The 20,338-nt window shown below is 46.5% G+C and overlaps 1 protein-coding gene across 1 annotated transcript in view; it reads right to left on the bottom strand.

Moving 5' to 3' along the window:
- Positions 1 to 16,293, bottom strand: part of LOC146855485 (sodium-coupled monocarboxylate transporter 1-like) — a 425,617-nt gene extending 409,324 nt beyond the window's left edge. The window contains exon 1 of the mRNA XM_085651146.1: positions 15,955 to 16,293. Within this exon, the coding sequence (XP_085507272.1) occupies positions 15,955 to 16,290 (336 nt within the window). The 5' untranslated portion in view covers positions 16,291 to 16,293. The remainder of the gene's footprint in view (positions 1 to 15,954) is intronic.
- Positions 16,294 to 20,338: the final 4,045 nt, after the last annotated feature.

Here is a 20,338-nt window from a genome sequence, read left to right as displayed (position 1 = left end):
AAAAAATATGTGCCTAACAAATTGAAAGCATATTGACATCTCATACTTTGTTAGTGATTCCTCACTATTAAATTTACATTTAATGGGTTTTCAAGTCATGCCACACACTGCCTTGCTTGCTGCTGACAGTGCTGAGGTTACGGGAATATATAACTCATCATGATAAGGCCGGCGCTCAGACCAAGTAACAAACGGCTGTCTTGATCGTGTGCAGAGAAGAGAACTTTGCAGGAATTAATTACAAGAAACTTGTGTGAATAGGCAATAGGCCAACTTTCACCTGCCAAACATCGACGGAGAAAACATAATCCTGGAATGTGCAATTTGCACCCAGGTATCATAACTGAAGTGTGTGCAAACAGGAGTTCTGAAAGCAGGACACCCACCCGGATTCCAGAAGAAAGTCGGGTATTCAAGCAGGCCCGCCTTCAAACATGTATTTGTGAATCAGTTCTCTGGTGATAAGATAGCACAGAATTAAAGAGGACCGCAGTATGTGCATTAACCGACTGAGCAGCCTGGATAAATATTATTAAGGGTAATGCGAGAGGTAACAACCTCCAGAGGAGTAGAAAGAGCCTTTCGGAGCAGAATTCTACACAACTGGGGGGAACTGTGCTGACATCTCCGAGTCCGATCATGGATTCAATGGAAGTAGATAGATTTGAATCCCAGCGCCCCCATTTTACCGCATTGTCCCGGGCCGCTTGTCCGTTCTTGTATCCCCTGCATTGGGGAGTCACAAGTACTGCCCAAACCCCACAATAATGGATTTTACTGCATGCAATTGTTGTGGCTAAAGGCATGATTTGTAACATTAGACTACTTAAAAATATAAAAGTACATTCTGTTGGTTAAATAAAAACACACAGCACATTAACTCCGATAAAATAAAAACCTACAAAACAAAGATCACAGGTTCATAGATGCAGACGGAACGGGATTTTTCCACAGCAGTTGGCCCGCAAGAAAATTCAGCAGAAACCGTTTCTAAACTGTCCCACTGGCATGCCATCTATATATAGACTCAACACACACACTAGCACCTAGATATACCTCACCTGAGTTGGTGGCAGACAGCGGGTGGGGGGGGGGGGCTACCTCGGTCGGTGCTCGGCGGCTAGCCCCCTTAAACCAGTCTCCGCTCCTGTCCTGCTTGGAATTAAATTTAATTATAGCGGCGACGGTCGACCTGAGACGGGACGAGACCTCCTCCTCGTCCCTCGTGATGCCAAGTCACGCGCACTTGGGGCCCAATGTGCAAGCGTGATTCCCGTATTCCAAACAACATCACTGCACCCCACTGCACGCCTCTAGTGACGACGTGACGTCACTGCCGAGGCGCGCAGACGCGGCGGAGGAGGAGACAGTGCGCGCTGCGCACAGGCACCTCCTCGCTCCTCCTGCTGCATAGTTAGGTTGCGTCGTGGTTGCGTTGCTCTGCAGTCTGCAGTGTGACCGGCCCTTTGGTGTCACCCCGCGTGAGGGTGTCACCCGGTGCGGTCCGCACCCCCTGCACCCCCCTAGTGACGCCGCTGATGCCAGGCATGCCCTTTTACCATTGCGGACGGTGCTGCAGCCAGTAGCACTGTCCGCAATGGTAAAAGGCCAGGATGCGCCTGTAAGTATGGCAGTTGAATCCTAATTGGGCCGGTGGGACCGCCGCACGTCTGGCGGTCGGTCTCATCACCGTTATGGTGGGGGGCCGACTGATGAGCCTCTCTCTTCTATTTTGTCCTCTCTTCCTTCGACCCACAAGTCCAAGAAATTGAGGGCCATATTTACAAGCCCCTCTTGCCATAGGAACAGGGCCGGCTCTTGGATGGTGCGAACGGTGCCACCGCACCGGGCGCTGACTTGGGGAGGGGGTGCCATGTTTATTATTTCAAAAGTTCCAGAACCACGTTCCTTGTCCGAGCAATTTTCAAGCATAAAAATGTCGTGATAGATAGCTCCGGTGATAAATGTTGTTCCTGGTGAGAGACCTGAGCTTTGTCTGGAGAAAGTTTTAACTCATCATAGCCAAGAAGGTTAATATGCCTGCTGCAAAGAACTTGTCCCATTCTGCATACACTATAAATTGGTCAAGGGGTTTACCACTTCTGTCAGCAAGATCCTTTTGTTGCTTGCAATTTGAAAGTTAAAATCCTAATATAGAGCAGTGAGCTATTAACTGCCATCAAAGAACTCATGCAAACTGCAAGAAATATACTACAGCTACATGTTTTTTTGCCCAGTCTTTCCTTATCCTAGTATTGCAAAAATGTTTAATTTGGGTAGAAATCAACTCTTATTATTAAACAAAAAACCCTAACAATGATGTTACATTTAAAATTCTTAATTTGTGCTTTTCCAGACCAAGGAGTTTTAAACTGCCCACCAGTATGAATGACATGTGACTCCTACACATTGTAGTCCTCTATCTTAGGTAACACTTCCTTTACACTGATTTACACATGCATGATTGTCTCTGTGCAACGTATGTGTGATGTAAAGTGTTCTGAGACCCTAAACTGGTATGAGAAAACTAAATGAATCTAAGAGACAGTGGTTATGGTGACTTGGGGGGCATTGTCAAATGGTGGTAGTGAAGGAATCAGTGGTGAGGTGGTCATGGGGGGTGCCAACAAACACTGTCGCACAGGGCGCCACCAGTACTAAAGCCGGCCCTGCACAGGAACGTTACTTTTAGTGACGTTCCTGGGGCGATATGTGCTTCATCTTATTTACAAAGAAGCATTAAGCCATTTAACGTGGCTTAATGCAAGCTTTGTAAATAAGGCACCCTTTCACGCTGTACTTCACATGAAAGGGGAGGGCAATGGGTGTTGCGGTCGGCGTTCCACTGCAACACCCATTGCCCCCTCCTATTTACAAGGGCAGCATTAATAGCAGGGAAACCCTGGTCTTAAACAGGAAAAATGAGGAAAAATGCTTTATTTCTCCTCGTTTTTGCTGTTTCCATATATGCTGCGTTGTGCAGCACACATAGAAACAGCAAAAGCCCATTGATTGTTTATGTGCAGGAAGGTGACCCTTCCTGCACATAAACAATGTTTGAAAAAAATGACTTTTTGTAACTTCTATGTGTTGTGCATTAAGCAGCACACATACAAGTTACGAAACATCATTTAAATATTGTTTATGTGCAGGAAGTGACTCCTTCCTGCACATAAATAATCTTTCCCTCAACGCAGACACCCTTGCACTATGGTGCAAAGGTGCCTGCGTTGGCTTCAGGCTGCTAAATTTAGCACCAGCGCAGGGGGAAACACAGGGCTGCACCATATTGTTGTAAAAATGGTGCAGCCCTGCATTTCAGAAGTGGTAGAGCCTGGCGTTAAGCCAAGGAGGTTAACACACGCTCCACCACTTCATTGTAGATATGCCCCTGAGTTTTATATGGCATGTGACAAAGTGAAAATTGAGATCTGAAGTTGTATGGTTCAGCCAGTCATGAAATGCTAATTGTGTCTCTTTTGTACCACTCCAGCTCATGAGCATGTCATCAATATAACTGAACCGTTGTCTTATATTGGTTCTTTTTTTTTTTGTCCTCCTTTTGCCAGATATCTTGATGGGTTAATACTCATGTCTTTCCAGGTCTTGTAGTGGAAAGAACCTGACCGGAAACCATAGAACCAGACCCTTACGAATTTACCCACAAGTTTACAGCTGTTTCCAATTCCATATCCGCACTCACTGGACCAGCCCTGGAAAATGAGATAATATGGCCAACAGAGTAGATGGTATAATCATTGGACTCATGTTTCTTTTTCTCTCCACTTTATCAACGGAGCCCAAACTCTCTCTCTGCTTTTTTGGTCACTCACCATGTCAGATTCACTGACAAAATTAACATTCTTCAAGTATTCGGAAATAATCGGAGAATTCCCAGATTTCCATAGTTTACAATTTTCCCGTCGTGCGAGCAAAACAGCATAAAACAAAAAATTAGATTCTACAACAGAAATTTGTATATCTTGATCCAAACTAGATCCAAAAAAAATTTGGCTAGTTGTTACTTTTAGTTGCGTTCCAATTATTTTTTCTAGAAAGGCATTAATCTCATTCCAGAAGGAGACAATTTTTGGAAGTGACATAAACATATGTATATCATCAGCCTCTATCAGAGCACACCTGGGATATGTATATACCTTACCAGTAGCTTTTGAGAGCTTTTTAGGGGACCAATATGCCCGATATGTGCTAAACAGATGATTTCGTGTTAAAGGAGCGGGCTTTACTACTTTATAAAATGTAACATATGATTTGCTCCATATTTGCATCAGGTCTCGAGTATCACATTCTTTATCCCATAATTTATGTACCTCAGTTTCAATTTTTCCGTCTGCCTCCGCGAAAGCCCAGTACCAGTATATTTCCTTAGGCCACTGTCCGGTTCTCATTACTTGATCAGAGTTGTCGTCTTCCGTCTCTGCCCATTCTTGCATTGCCCACCAAGCACTGAGTTGATAATATTTGAACCTAGTCAATGAGCCTTTGGTACAATTGCTCAAAGCTTCCCAGCTAATCAGGGTATTGCCAACCTTAAGGTCTGCCCAACGAAAAAAAACACCACTTATCAACGGTTGGCTCAATTGATCTCTTAAACACTCAGGCGTGCCTGGAGAGTCCGAAATTGGTGCCCATGATGAAAAATATGAGATTCTTAATACTTTTCAAACGTCCATTCTTGTTTTCAGGGCAGACTTTAAAATCTTAAGTCGCACTTTAAAACATTTTTTGGGGTCTCCGTATTTAAAAAGAAAACCAATTGAACCATCCGGTACGTCAGATAATAATGCCTCAAAGAGTGTGCCTATCGCAGAACTATCCACTTTATTGGCCATCATGCGGACATTCTTGAATTGGAAAGCATAGCAATATACAAAGATATCTGGTAATGCCAAGCCTCCCTTTATCTGGTAATGCCAAGCCTCCCTTATCTAATCTCCAACGTCATTTTTTCCAGGAAATCCTCGGCCTTTGGATGCCCAGATAAAGCTCCCTATTCGCCCCTGAAGTTTTGCTATGTCTTTCTTTTGAAACGTCAATGGAATGGAATTAAACAAAAAAGTCACTTTTGGCAAGATAATCATTTTTATAAGGTTGACCCTACCATAAATGTTAAGAGGTAAGTTCGCCCACTTGGAGAGTAAACCTGTTACATCGTGACTCACTTTCTTCAAGTTTACTTTTATAATATCTTCCATCTTCTGGGTTATTTAAACTCCTAGGTATCTTATTTGATTCTTCGCCCCACAGGTTACCACCCCCTGGTTCCAATCCATAATCTCTGTTTTCCCCAGGTTCACTTTATACCCTGAAATATGACCGAAAACCTCTGCCTTCCTCATCAGATTCGGGATTGCCTCATGCGGGTTACTTGTATATAACAACAGATCATCCGCATAGAGCCCTAACTTAACTTCATAAGTATTGGATTTAAAGGGGATAATGGCCATATCAGACCTGATCAGATTTGCTAGAGGCTCAATATATATATTAAAAAGAAGCGGGGAAAGGGGACAATCCTGTCTTGTACCTCTAAAAATTTCAAACCATTCAGACAACCTCCCATTTATTAAGACTGTAGATTTAGGGCCAAGATATAGGGTCTTATATTGGTTCTAAAAGGATTTTATTTGCCTTAGACCCATTTCCTTTAAAAAAAGACATAAAGAGGTTCACTACCTCAGGGGTGAAGCTACACCCAATTCAACTCCCTTGATCTGCAGACATAGGTCATTCTCAAAGTCAACAAAGGTGTTTCTCAGACATAAAGAGGCCCAGGCAAGCAAATATTCAGTGGGGGCACTGTTCTTGATTCCATTATTTCCATGACAACATGTAAGGCCTCATCTTATGGAATGTTTGTATAGAGTGCCTCTATGTCAAATGTAACTAGACATTGAGGGCCTTATTTGTGAGGCCTTGCAAGACTTTTGCACCGCCGGTGTGTCACTTTTTGTCACGCACCGGTGGCATAAAAATTGCGCCATGTTGCGCCCTATTTACCTATGTAAACCCATGCGCCACATTATACCTGCATCAGGTATAATGTATGCAGGGTTGGCGTTCCCCCACAAAAAGCCTCATAGAAGTGGCACGTTAAAATCTATAATGTTTCAGTGCACCACTTCTGAATGCCATTGCTTCAATATCTCACGCCTGCCTCACAACAGGCGTAAGACTGATGCAGACCCTTTCACATGGGGCTTGCCCATGTGAAAGGACACATTGTTGGAGTTGCATCTCTTTTCAGACACACCCCAGCCATGCGCCACTTTTGTGCCTACAGATACATCAGAAATACTGTTGTATCTGTAACTCCTTGCAACATGGATCGCTGTACATTAAATATGGCGCATCCATCCTGTCACAAGGAGGGCGCAATGAAAACTGTTGCATCGCTGTTTTCGCGCAGCTATGAAACAGTTTTCATAAATGAGGCCCTAAGTGTTCTTATCACATGGAAGTCCCTCTATTTTATTGATAGTATCCATGGAATCTCTTATATGGGCTTCTGTGTTGTAACAACAGGTTTTAAAAAATAGTCTATATATTGTTCCTGTGGTTCAAGGAGTGACCCACAGACTGGGTTTAGAGGTCTGCCTGGGGGTCCTTATGAATTTTGGAGAGAATGTACATGACTTGGAGCTCTTAGGTTCTTCCTATTCAGATATTCATATTCTTTTGGACAGATCCACCCTTCATCTACTGCTATTTGTGTTAGTTCCTTAATTTTGCCTGCTAACTCTTCTGAGGGGTTCTCTTTGATCAACGGGTAATGTGCTGGGTTGCTCAGGTGTCATAGCTTTTTCTGATTATATTTCTCGCTATCTAATACAACTATGCCCCCCCCCCCCTTCACCAGCTGACTTTATTATGATTTAATTGTTTCCGGCAAGATTTTGGATAGCCTGTGTTTCCTCTCTACTGCAGTTCTGTTTAAAATACATTTTCTTACTGTTTATCAGGTCAATCTCCCTTAACACAGTCTCCTCGACTACCAATCAATCAATCATTGTACTTATAAAACACGCTACTTACCCGTGAAGGTCTCAAGGTGCTGGGGGGGGGTGCCACTACTGCTCGAAGAACCAGGTCTTGAGGAGTCTTCTGAAGGTGAGCAGGTCTTGGGTCTGTCGTAGGTGGGTAGGGCGGGTGTTCCAAGTTTTGGCGGCGAGGAAGGAGAAGGATCTGCCGCCGGAGGTCATTCGTTGGATGCGGGGGACGGCGGCGATGGCGAGGCTGGCGGAGCGGAGCTGGCGGGTGGGGGTGTAAAAGCTGAGTCTAGAGTTGAGGTAGGCTGGTCCGGTGTTGTGGAGTGCTTTGTGAGCGTGGGTGAGAATCTTGAAGGTGATCCTCTTGTCAACGGGGAGCCAGTGTAGGTCTCTCAGGTGTGGGGTGATGTGGCTGCGGCGGGGGACGTTGAGGATCAGTCGGGCGGAGGCGTTTTGGATGCGTTGCAGTTGTCGCAGGTGTTTAGCCGGGATTCCTGCGTAGAGTGCGTTGCCGTAGTCCAACCTGCTGCTGACGAGGGCCTGTGTCACCGTTCTTCTTGTCTCGGTGGGAATCTAAAATTTGGGGGACTCGAACTTGCTGGACAAAACGTGGATTTGGTTCTAAGTCCACTCACAATAATCTCTCCTGATTCGTCGTTTTCGTCAAAAAAAAATTTAAGTCCAATCATACATAGGAATTGTAATACATCTGGCTTAGTATCAGCTGGACCTAGAATACCTAGGGGTACAAAGGAGAGACCTTTGTTAAATACTGAATATTCACTTTTTGTTAGTTGGTGACTAGATAATTAATATAGCCAGCATTTGTAAAGCGCGCAGCTACCTCAGGCGAGGCGTCCCGGCGCTTGGGGCCGTCCGGAAGATTAAGGGAGCTATTGCTCAGAGTCACAAGGTGCTAGGCTAACCTGCCCCCGGCGATCAAACCGTGAGCCCCCGTGTTCTGGAGTCCGCTGCCCTGGCAGCTGCACCACACCTAGATAGATTGTAGATGGGTCTTATTTAATTGGTTTTCATTGCAATATCATTCATTCATTTTACTACTTTTTCATTAATAGAGTCCTGTTTGTACAAAGTCAAACTTGATTCTAGTATAAAAATTGTTATTAGGGAGACTTTAGCCTAAACAACTGGCTCGTCGACCCGGCGGAAAAGTGGCAGACGGTCTTCCTGTCCACGGCGGTACCCCTCGCCATCATAATATGGTGGGGGGTGAATGGGAGGCGGGTGGGGGATAATGTTGGGCGGATCGCCACCGCCATGCGGGTGGTGGCGATCCGCCCGACATTGTAATGGACCCCTAAGTCCGCACAACTATGGTCCCTAATATCAAAGCCCACCCAGGAACCTTGCCCATACTTTGTTATGGCCGATGCTCAATCACTTCTCTCTAAAAGCATACTACACCTGCAACAATGCAGTGTAGGGGCCATCAACTTCCATCCTTAAGTCACTAGTGCAGCAGGGTCAACCTTCAAACCCTAACAGCAATTACGCGTCCAATAGAGAGTCCATGTATTGAATGGCAGAGTTTTTTGGGAGCAAATAAGACAAACTAAAATTGCACGGCATGTTTAAGTTAAATGGATCCGTTTCACAATGCGTCTCCATGGTCTGTTAATTCTCGGTTTACCATTGAGAAGATGGTTTAAGCTTTGTTGTTTGTTGTTGCCCTAAGACATTGGTACTCACAAACATTCTGTCGGGGGGAAAAGTACAATGTGGTTTGTGGCCGAGGGCCGCACTGGTAGGGGTGGGGTCAGTGGGGGGTAGGGTAAATGGGGGGAGGCTCTTTAGTAAAAAAAAGCAAACCCATTTCAAAACATTATACAATGCGACAATGCTGTATTTCAAAAGCAGATGTAACTACAAAGAGCACATTTTGATAATACATTTTTATTAGCAGACAATAGCAATCTTAAGAGGCGTTTCATAGCTTCATGCACACTTTGACCCTAATTCCATCACAGTCTCTCTCTCTCTCTCTCTCTCTCTCTCTCTCTCTCTCTCTCTCTCTCTCTCTCTCTCCCTCCCTCTCTCGCTCTCTCTCTCTCTCTCAGGGTCAGTCTCTCTCTCTCAGTCAGTCTCTTTCTCTCTCTCTGTCAGTCAGTCTCTCTCTGTCAGTCAGTCAGTCTCTCTTAGTCTCTCAGTCAGTCTCACTCACTCTCAGCCAGTCTGTCTCTCTCTTGCTCAGTCTCTCTCTCTCTCTCTCTCTCTCAGTCAGTCTCTTTCTCTCTCTGCCAGTCAGTCAGTCTCTGTGTGTATGTGTCTCTTTCAGTCAGTCAGTCTCAGTCAGTCTCTCTCAGTCAGTCTCTCTCTTGCTCAGTCTCTCTCTCTCTCTTAGTCAGTCTCTTTCTCTCTCTGTCAGTCAGTCACTCTCTCTCCGTGTGTGTCTCTTTCAGTCAGTCAGTCTCAGTCAGTCTCTCTCAGTCAGTCTCTCTCTTTCTCTCAGTCAGTCTCTCTCTGCCAGTCAGTCTCTCTCTCTCAGTCAGTCTCCCGCTCTCTCTCTCTCAGTCAGTCTCTCTGTCAGTCTCTCTCTCTGTCAGTCAGTCTGTCTCTCTCTGTCAGCTTCTCTTAGTCAGTCAGTCTCTCTCTATCAGTCTCTCTCAGTCAGTCTCTCTCAGTCAGTCTCTCTCTCAGTCAGTCTCTCTCTGAGTCAGTCTCTTTCTCAGTCAGTCAGTCTCACAGCAAGTCAGTCTCTCTCTGAGTCAGTCTCTCAGTCAGTCAGTCTCTCTCTCTCAGTCAGTCAGTCTCTCTCTCTGTCAGTCTGTCTCTCTTTGTCAGTCTCTCTCTCTCTCTGTCAGTCTCTCTCTCTGTCAGTCAGTCTCTAAGTCAGTCTCTCAGTCAATCTCTCTCTCTCAGTCAGCCTGTCTGTCTGTGTCAGTCTCTCTCTGTGTCAGTCTCTCTGTGTCAGTCAGCCTCTCTCTCTCAGTCAGTCAGTCTCTCTCTTAGTCAGTCTCTCTCTGCCAGTCTCTCTCTCTGTCAGTCTATTTCCCTCTCTCTCTCTCTGTCAGTCAGTCAGTCTCTCTCTTAGTCAGTCAGTCTCTCTCTCAGTCAGTCGGTCTCTCTCTGTGTGTCAGTCCGTCTCTCTCTCTTTCAGTCAGTCTCTCTGTCAGTCAGTCTCTCTCTGTCTGTCTCAGTCAGTCAGTCTCTCTCGGTAAGTCAGTCTCTCTATCTGTCAGTCAGTCTCTCTCTCTCTGTCAGTCATTCTCTCAGTCAGTCTCTCAGTCAATCAGTCTCTCTCAGTCAATCAGTCAGTCTCTCTGTCAGTCAGCCCATCTCTCTGTGTCAGTCTCTCTATGTGTCGGTCTCTCTGTCAGTCAGTCTCTCTCTCTCTGTCAGTCAGTCTCTCTCACAGTCAGTCTCATTCTGCCAGTCTCTCTCTCTGTCAGTCTATTTCCCTCTCTCTCTCTCTCTCTCTCTCTCTCTGTCAGTCAGTCAGTCTCTCTCTTAGTCAGTCAGTCTCTCTCTCTGTCAGGCAGTCTCTCTCTCAGTCAGTCGGTCTCTCTCTGTCAGTCAGTCCGTCTCTCTCTCTTTCACTCAGTCTCTCTGTCAGCCAGTCTCTCTCTGTCAGTCTCAGTCAGTCAGTCTCTCTCAGTCAGTCAGTCAGTCTCTCTCAGTCAGTCAGAAAGTCTCTCTCTTTCAGTCAGTCTCTCTCATTCTGTCAGTCAGTCTCTCCCTCTCTCTCTCTCTGTCAGTCTCTCTCTCCCAGTCAGTCTCTCTCTCTCTCTCAGTCAGTCTCTCTCTCAGTCAGTCAGTCTCTCTATCTGTCAGTATCTCTCTCTCTCAGTCTCTCTCTCTGTCAGTCGGTCTCTCTCAGTCAGTCAGTCTACCTCTCTCAGTCAGTCAGTGTTTGTCTCTGTCAGTCAGTCTCTCTCTCAGTCAGTCAGTCTCTCTCTCAGTCAGTCTCTCAGTCACTCAGTCTCTCTCAGTCAGTCAGTCTCTCTCTCTCTCTCTCAGTCAGTCTCTCTCTCTCTCTCTCTCTCTCTCTCAGTCAGTCTCTATGTCAGTCTCTCTCTCTGTCAGTCAGTCTGTCTCTCTCTGTCAGCTTCTCTTAGTCAGTCAGTCGCTCTTTATCAGTCTCTCTCAGTCAGTCTCTCTTAGTCAGTCTCTCTCTCAGTCAGTCTCTCTCTGAGTCAGTCTCGTTCTGAGTCAGTCAGTCTCTCAGTAAGTCAGTCTCTCTCTGAGTAAATCTCTCAGTCAGTCTCTCTCTCTCAGTCAGTCAGTCTCTCTCTCTGTCAGTCTGTCTCTCTCTCAGTCTCTCTCTCTGTCAGTCTCTCTCTCTGTCAGTCAGTCTATAAGTCAGTCTCTCAGTCAATCAGTCTCTCTCAGTCAGTCAGTCAATCTCTCTCTCTCAGTCAACCCGTCTGTCAGTCTCTCTCGGTGTCAGTCTCTCTGTCAGTCAGTCTCTCTCTCTCAGTCAGTCAGTCTCTCACTTCGTCAGTCTCTCTCTGCCAGTCTCTCTCTCTCTGTCAGTCTATTTCCCTCTCTCTCTGTCAGTCAGTCAGTCTCTCTCTTAGTCAGTCAGTCTCTCTCTCAGTCAGTCGGTCTCTCTCTGTCAGTCAGTCCGTCTCTCTCTTTCAGTCAGTCTCTCTGTCAGTCAGTCTCTCTCTGTCAGTCTCAGTCAGTCAGTCTCTCTCAGTAAGTCAGTCTCTCTATCTGTCAGTCAGTCTCTCTCTCTGTCAGTCTCTCTCTCAGTCAGTCTCTCAGTCAATCAGTCTCTCTCAGTCAATCAGTCAGTCTCTCTCTCAGTCAGCCCATCTCTCTGTGTCAGTCTCTCTATGTGTCAGTCTCTCTGTCAGTCAGTCTCTCTCTCTCAGTCAGTGAGTCTCTCTCTCAGTCAGTCTCTCTCTCTGTCAGTCTATTTCCCCTCTCTCTCTCTCTCTCTCTCTATCAGTCAGTCAGTCTCTCTCTTAGTCAGTCAGTCTCTCTCTCTGTCAGGCAGTCTCTCTCTCAGTCAGTCGGTCTCTCTCTGTCAGTCAGTCTGTCTCTCTCTCTTTCAGTCAGTCTCTCTGCCAGTCAGTCTCTCCCTGTCAGTCTCAGTCAGTCAGTCTCTCTCAGTCAGTCAGTCAGTCTCTCTCAGTCAGTCAGAAAGTCTCTCTAAGTCAGTCAGTCTCTCTCATTCTGTCAGTCAGTCTCTCCCTCTCTCTCTCTCTCTCTCTCTCTCTGTCAGTCTCTCTCCCCCAGTCAGTCTCTCTCTCTCTCTCAGTCAGTCTCTCTCTCAGTCAGTCAGTCCCTCTATCTGTCAGTATCTCTCTCTCTCTCTCTCTCGGTCTCTCTCTCTGTCAGTCAGTCTCTCTTAGTCAGTCAGTCTATCTCTCACAGTCAGTCAGTGTCTGTCTCTGTCAGTCAGTCTCTCTCTCAGTCAGTCAGTCTCTCTCAGTCAGTCAGTCTCTCTCTCTCTCTCTCAGTCAGCCCGTCTCTCTGTGTCAGTCTCTCTCTGTGTCAGTCTCTCTCTGTCAGTCAGTCTCTCTCTCTCAGTCAGCACGTCTCTCTGTGTCAGTCTCTCTCTGTGTCAGTCTCTCTCTGTCAGTCAGTCTCTCTCTCTCAGTCAGTCAGTCTCTCTCTCAGTCAGTCTCTCTCTGTCAGTCTCTCTTTCTGTCAGACTCTCTCTCTCTCTCTCTCTCTCTCTCTCTCTCTCTCTATCAGCCAGTCAGTCTCTCTCTTAGTCAGTCAGTCTCTCTCTCAGTCAGTCGGTCTCTCTCTGGCAGTCAGTCTGTTTCTCTCTCTTTCAGTCAGTCTCTCTGTCAGTCAGTCTCTGTCAGTCTCAGTCAGTCTCTCTCAGTCGGTCAGTCAGTCTCTCTCAGTCAGTCAGTCAGAAAGTCTCTCTAAGTCAGTCAGTCTCTCTCATTCGGTCAGTCAGTCTCTCCCTCTCTCTCTCTCTCTCTCTGTCAGTCTCTCTCTCTCAGTCAGTCAGTCTCTCTATCTGTCAGTATCTCCCTCTCTCTCTCTCTCTCTCGGTCTTTCTCTCTGTCAGTCAGTCTCTCCCAGTCAGTCAGTCTATCTCTCTCAGTCAGTCAGTGTCTCTCTCTGTCAGTCAGTCTCTCTCTCAGTCAGTCAGTCTCTCTCTCAGTCAGTCTCAATCAGTCAGTCCCCCTCTCTCAGTCAGTTGGTCGGTCTCCCTCTCAGTCAGTCAGTCTCTTTTAGTCAGTCTCTCTCAGTCAGTCAGTATCTCAGTCTCTTAGTCAGTCTCTCTCTCTCTACTCTCTTGCCACTGTCTCTCTCTCCTCTCTCTTTCCACTCTCTCTCTCTCTCTCTCTCTCTCTCTCTCTCTCTCTCCGGGGGGCCATGGGTACATTACCTGCAAGGTCTGTGGGCCACCAAGGAAGGCCTGCCGGCCTCTGGAGGCCCGCGGGCTGTACTATGAGTACCACGGCTCTAAGAGATGTGGCTTGAATGAGAAGATCCTGGTCAGATCTGGACAACGATTCTCCACGGCCATTTCATGTTGGATGGTTGGTGTTCTGAAATTCCTCACAGCCCTAAGTTTTGTTTGACTAGGTCCTTGGTAGGCCTGGTGCCAGAGAGTTGCACACTCTTTAAGTTGACCAATTCTGAACCTTCTAAATGTCAAATGACTGAACATGTTTTTGATGTTTGGTTTCAATTGAACCTAATGAATGAAATACTGAGTCTGTTCATTAGTAAGTGAGAACTAAGAGAACTAAAGGCTTTCATAACCCCACTCTCTTCACTGACCGTGGCTCACACCTAACTCACAGTTACAAATACATATATTCTGAATGGCTTATACTTTGGGCTGCTATTTACCTGCAGACACTAACTTTCCCCCTTTTTACTTAATACATAGACCTGTGTACGTGCAGAAATCAAGGACTTATCACACTCACCTGATGAATGATAAGGAAGACTTTCATTCATAATGAAGCTGAGTTTTGCTTAAATAGAACACATGTCCGATTATCATTTTGAGCAATATATCTGTGATTCATTCAAATCTTGGAAAAATACAAATTTCCAAAAAGTGCTTTACTTAAACATATTCAGATGTATAACAGAAGTTACTCTGATAGTCAGCCGTGAGGAGATGGTAAGAATCAGTGGTAAAACGGTGATAAATGTTGGGGATACCAAGACCCTAATAGATCCACTCCAATATTTTTTCATTTTGCCCGAGGGATTTCGAAATAAACAATTATAGAACTATTCCTCTATGCAATTGTAGCCTTCTCACTAGAGGATGAGCCTCCCTGGATGAACATCCTCACAGTACGACCGGATGATGAAGCATGCCACACTGGTGGGTGATGGCCACTTAATCAGAAGAAAAGACTTCTCCTCCCCTTTCTTTCTTACGAAAGCCCAAACATTGGCTTGTGTGATTCGTCTGGTAGATTTCACTCTGTGATTTTGCAGAGGTTAAAAAGCCGCATGAAATCAAGGCGGAGATGGGGACATGTAAAGGTGGTTTAATTCCCATACTTTCTGCCCATCGAGCTAAACAAATGTGTTAGGGACTGAAGATTTGTCTCCAGATTTAGATAAACCAAATGATTAAAGTGGGAAGTCTTACCTACGACCAAGAAAGGTACATTTAGCACTCATGAATCAGCCCCAAACTCTCAACCTGGTCGATACCGCAACCCTTCTGCCTCCTTCCGATTTAGAGAGAGTGCTTGCCCTGTTCCACCCTCTTGCCAGGATACCCATATCGGAGCCCCCCTCCAAACCGCTTATCGATGTTACCAAGGGGCCCTGTTTATTACTCGGTTGACCAAACCTCATGCCCCAGCCCTGCTGCTACTTGGAGTGCTACACAGATGCATAACCACTACCCACAGGGAATTAACACAATGGCACGCAGCAGGTGTACACTCCTTAGGCGGCCTATAGCGGGTTGGGGCTCTCTCTATGGTGAACGTCCTGGCTGGCTCTGACCTCCTGCCTTGCAAATTCTATTACAGGCTTCTTTTCTTGGGATACTACACCTATCCGGAGGAGAGATCAACAGGAGCCCTCACAACACCTTGCTGTCCAATATTTGCATGTCCTTGGTCAGGGGGGACACCAGACCTGGGGGTTGATGAACGCCATGCGCACACACAGGGCAGTGCCACTAGCCAAACTGAGGAGACGCTGGGACGCAGATCTTGGCCGCACATACACTGACGGTGAGTGGTGACTACTTCTGGCCTAACCCCCATTAGTGTCCCGAAACGCCTGTTTCAAATTCATAAATTTTTATATATTACATAGCGTCTACCTGACCCCCCATAACATCAACTGTTATTTTAACCGCAAGACGTTGTATGCCCCGCTGTTGCAGGACACTTAGTTACTGCATATGCTGTGGTCCTGCCCATCATTCCCAAGTTACTGGCCCAATGTTACTAGACCCTTGACTCGATGTGCGGAATCTGTTTTGACTTACACTTGGGGGGGGTGTATCCTGGGCCTTTACCACTGTGTTCCAAAATATAGGGCAGTAGCATGGTTTGCAGACCTCGCCTTCCTATCGCAGAAGACACGGCTAGAGAGAGGCCAAGGCACCCGCTGAACAGGCAGGAAGGTGGGCCGCCTCCCAAGGCCTAAAGCAGGCCAAAAGTCACTTGCCTACATTCTCTGGTTGGTTTAAGGCACCTTCACACATGCATTCTCCAAATACATCCACACAGGCCTTGTGTTGCTGTGGGTGTATCATCCCTCTTGCCACTATACAAAACATATTTTTGTTTTTAGTTAAGGATCCAGCTACCCTTTAATATTGGAATTCTCATAGAAAACACACGTGTTTGATTGACCCTGCTTGCACTAATAGTGCCTTTCATTTTATGTGACTTTAAACTTACAATTGTCCCCATTAAGATACACATTTCGCATACTTACAAAGAGTCAAGTAGAGTTGGGGCTGTTTGTTACAGATCTAGCAATGGCAATAAAAAGCGACAGCGAACAGTCCACTCACCTCATATGTACTTGTCATTCGCAGCCGATAGAAAACGGGGAGGAAAGTCTCAGCACAAAACACGACTGTTAAAAGGTAAGAAATGCCCAACATGGACAGCATGGTCCCGAACCGATAAATCTCAGCTGGCAGCGCGAGGAAAGTTATCGCTGACATAAAGCTGGCAGTCAGGGACAGGGCCACGGGGACGGCGTTCATATTCCTGCTACCAAACATAAACTCGCTGGAGGTCTTCTGCCCTGTCTCGGCGAAGGCGTAATACACCCCAATAGCAGCTGAGATGAGGAGCATCCCAGCGAAGACCACATAGTCCCAGACGCCAAAGGATCCGGCCATCTCGAGGGAGTTCGTGCTGGCCCGAGTACTTCAGAGACACAAGCCTGAAAGTATTGATGTCACCCAGAGCCAGAGACCCACACACGCTCCGGTGGTCTCCAAGTGATGATTCTGTGAGAGGGTGGTTCTTCTCGTGGGTGGTAGGAAGACGGTGGAAATGTTTAACTGCATTCCGAAGTTATTCTCTTTAAGGTTGTTGTGGTCGGTATAGCTCCCATAACTCAGTCAGAAGCCAGCCTACCCGCAGGAAGTACCTGGTGTACCTTTAGAGTCTGAATAGCTAACACACCAGGCTCTGAGCAAACACAAAGTGACTCCATCCGTCTGGTTTTTGTGATTTACTCAGCCAGGCCACTGGTTCATGGTGTACACTGCCCCGAGTCCATAGTCTGCCATTACAGTAACAATTCGTTTTGGTAATGAATGCACAGCGCAAATAAGTAGTTGAAGAGCTCGCGGCTTCCCCTTAAGTGACTGCACTTCTGCCAGGAGCCGCACCACTGTCGGACTGACCTATAGGGCACTCCAGCAGCGCCAGAAGGGCTGGCCTGGTAGGTCAGCGGGGCACCGTTTTCTGGCTTTTTGTGGCCATGTTTTCTGGCCTGGTAGGCCGGTTCATACTGTCGATTTCCCCGATATTTCTATAAACATTGCATGCAGCAAACTGAAAAGCACGCTGCCTCCCATACCTTACAAACACATCTAGGGCAAGTCTTTCCAAGTTCAAAACTGCCCGATGCGCACTTTTTTTAGCTCCTTGATTCGCTAATGGGAGTCACCAAAACACTGGCCACCATAGCTCAGACCAAACCGGCATTTGCTCTCCAAAGATCAGGATTTCTTTCTTGTCGGCATTCATTTTGAGCCAATTCCCTTTCATCCAGTTAATTATATAAGTCAAACAGCATTTGAGTCTTTCAGCCACCACCGGAAAGTTGTAGGATATTGATACAATAATTTATGTATCATCTGCATAAGAAAATACTTGGAAGCCAAGGATCTAATCAGCTTGGCCAAGGGGGCAATATATAAATTAAACAACGTCGGGCTGAGATAGGAGCCCTGTGTCACCCCACAGGGTAAGTGAAAAGGGCTCGCCCTAAAGGGAGCACAGTGTGAGATCTATTGCTGAGGAAAGACTGCATCAGGGCCAGAGTGGTGTCCCTCAACCCTGCCTGGCAAAGTCTGTGATGCAGACGGCAGTGGGACACAGTATCAAACACATCACAAAGGTCCAGCAGCACTAAGATGGCAGATCCTCCCTGATCAACCTGGCAACAAATGACATCTGTGGCTGCCAGCAATGGCTAAGAGAAATCAAGGTCCCCACAAGGAGAGAGCTGCTGTTAAAAAAACTAGCAAACATAAGGAGATGATGGACGGAGCACTGAAACCTTTCAGACACGCACCCCCAGTCACAGATCTGGGTTGAATCCATCATCATTCTTTAGCTCACTTTGCCACCCCAGTTCAGACTCATCCATATGTAAATCAGTCTGGGCCCTGTGCCTCTTTGGAACAGTCCAGACCGCACTGCCAAGCCAGGTCTTTCCTGGACAAGAAGCAAGCATCCTGGGACAAGTTTCAGGGTAACAACCCTCATCAGCCAGGCTAGCTTGAATCCAGTGGCAAAGTGAGCAAGGGACCATCTGCACATACCCTGCCAACTTAGAGCAAGCAAAGAAAACACAAGGAAATGATGGACAGAGCGTTGAAACTTTCCAGACACTCACCCCCAGTCACAGATCTGGGTTGAATCCATCATCATTCTTTAGCTCACTTCGTCACCCCAGTTCAGACCCAGCCATATGCAAATCAGGCTTGACACTGTGCCTCATGGGAACAGTCCAGACTGAACTTTAAAGCCAGGTCTTTCCTGGACCGGAAACAAGCATCCTGGGACCTGTTTCGGAGTAACACCCCTCATCAGTCAGGCTAGCTTCAATCCAGTGCCAAAGTGAGCAAGGGACCCACGTCTGGGCATACTGTGCCAACTTTGGGCAAACAAAGCAAACACAAGGAGATGATGGACAGAGCGCTAAAACTTTTCAGACACTCACCCCGGTCACAGATCTGGGTTGAATACATCATTATTCTTTAGCTCACTTCGCCACTCCAATTCAGACCCAGCCATATGCAAATCAGTCTTGACCCTGTGCCACATGGGAACAGTCCAGACTGAATTGCCAAGCCAGGTCTTCCCTGGACCGGAAACAAGCATCCTGGGGCCGGTTTCGGAGTAACACCCCCTCATCAGCCAGGCTAGCTTGAATTCAGTGGCAAAGTGAGCAAGGGACACATGTCTGGGCATACCATGCCAACTTACGGCAAACAAAGCAAACACAAGGAGATGATGAACGGAGCGCTGAATCTTTTCAGACACTCACCCCCAGTCACAGATCTGGGTTGAATCCATCATCGTTCTTTAGTTCACTTCGCCACCCCAGTTCAGACCCAGCCAAATGCAAATCACTCTTGACCCTGTGCCTCATTGGAACAGTCCAGACCGAACTGCCAAGCCAGGTCTTGTGGGACACCATATCAAACACTGCACAAAGTTCCAGCAGCACTAAGATGGCAGGTCCTCCCTGATCAACCTGGCAACAAATGACATCGGTTGCTGCCAGAAATGGCTAAGAGAAATCAAGGTCCCAACAAGGAGGGGGCTGCTGTTAAACAAAACTAGCACACTGGATGGATACATTGAAAAAGCAGCTGGCGCTTTAGACAAATAAATTTTGCTCAGCTTCAGTAACTGTGCCTAGCAAGGAAGATACCTCAATTGCTACTCCTGCACTATGTTGTGTGGGTGGGGGCCCAGGGGATAAATGTGTCTCCCTTAGTAATACACGAGCTTCCAAGCAAGCCTCATTATCCCATACGAAAAGTGGGCCAGACAAAGCACAAGTACAGGCTATCAGCACATCAAACTCATATAAGCTATCATCTCCTGGATCCTCATTATCTGATATTTTTAGTAATACCAAATAGGTCATCGGAGGTGTCTTGGCTCAGTTTCACAAGGAGTTTGCTGACCTCCTGAACTTTAAGCTATCACAGCTGTATGATTGCTTGGGGTGCATTGAGGTGGAAATTGGCGAATAGGATGTGAGACTGGCTAAGGCCCTGTGGGAGGGGGTTGTTTGTTAATGGGACATGGGCCTACAAGTTCTGGTATGGGGTTGTGGTCCCAGAAGGTGGGTGAGTGGAGGAGGCAATGACACACTAGTGCAACAATTGGAGCCTCCGCGCCCTGTATAGCTGATGATAGCCCCGATGGAACCTGTGATGGCTGGTTTACCTGTTGGAAGCCCTATTACCTTGAGTATACCTTGTTTATCTCCCACTCAGGTGGCCTTGGTGCTGAAAAAGCCTCTTGTTGTGATTTACTGCCTGCTGCATATCCTTATGTTATTGGTCTGGCAGGCGTCCTGATGTTGCGCCCAGAAGCTATTGAGTCTGCTGTAGAGTTAATTAATAAGACTACTCACTGTATTAATGGGAATATCAGGTGCAGGGGAAACATTTTTTCAGAGGTACTTATGGCAAGAAGAGTTGGTTGGGTTGAGAGGATTGTTAGAAATGGGGTCTCTAGTTGGCAGAGGTTTGCAGCCTGTCCAAGTAGGGACCACCACTCTAGTCAGGGTAAGTAAGATACACACCCTAAACACCTGTGCTCACCCTCTGCTAGCTTGGCACAGAGCAGTCAGGCTTAAGTTAAGATGCTACGTGTAAAGTATTTATGCAACTCTTAAATTAAAGTAACTCAATGAAAACTCCACAAAAAAACTCACACAGATTTAGAAACAATAGAGAATATTTATGTGATTAAAACAAGACCAAAACTACCAAAATCCAATAAGCAGTTCATTAGATATTAATTTTATAAGTATCCAAGTAAGCACAGTGCTAAGCATTACTTACGATCATTAGGTCACGTTTAAAACTGGCAAGAAATTATATAAAGCAAAGTAGGGACAATTGGTGGTTATTTTTCCTGCAGTATCATGGCCAAAAACAGTATTTTAGCAGGAGGCTGCCTTAGAGC

This window comes from Triturus cristatus, chromosome 4_1 (genome assembly GCF_964204655.1).
Source record: "Triturus cristatus chromosome 4_1, aTriCri1.1, whole genome shotgun sequence".
In the NCBI taxonomy this organism is placed as follows: domain Eukaryota; kingdom Metazoa; phylum Chordata; class Amphibia; order Caudata; family Salamandridae; genus Triturus; species Triturus cristatus.
Note: the sequence above shows the minus strand (reverse complement) of the source record. Positions and strands in the feature narration are given on the sequence as shown.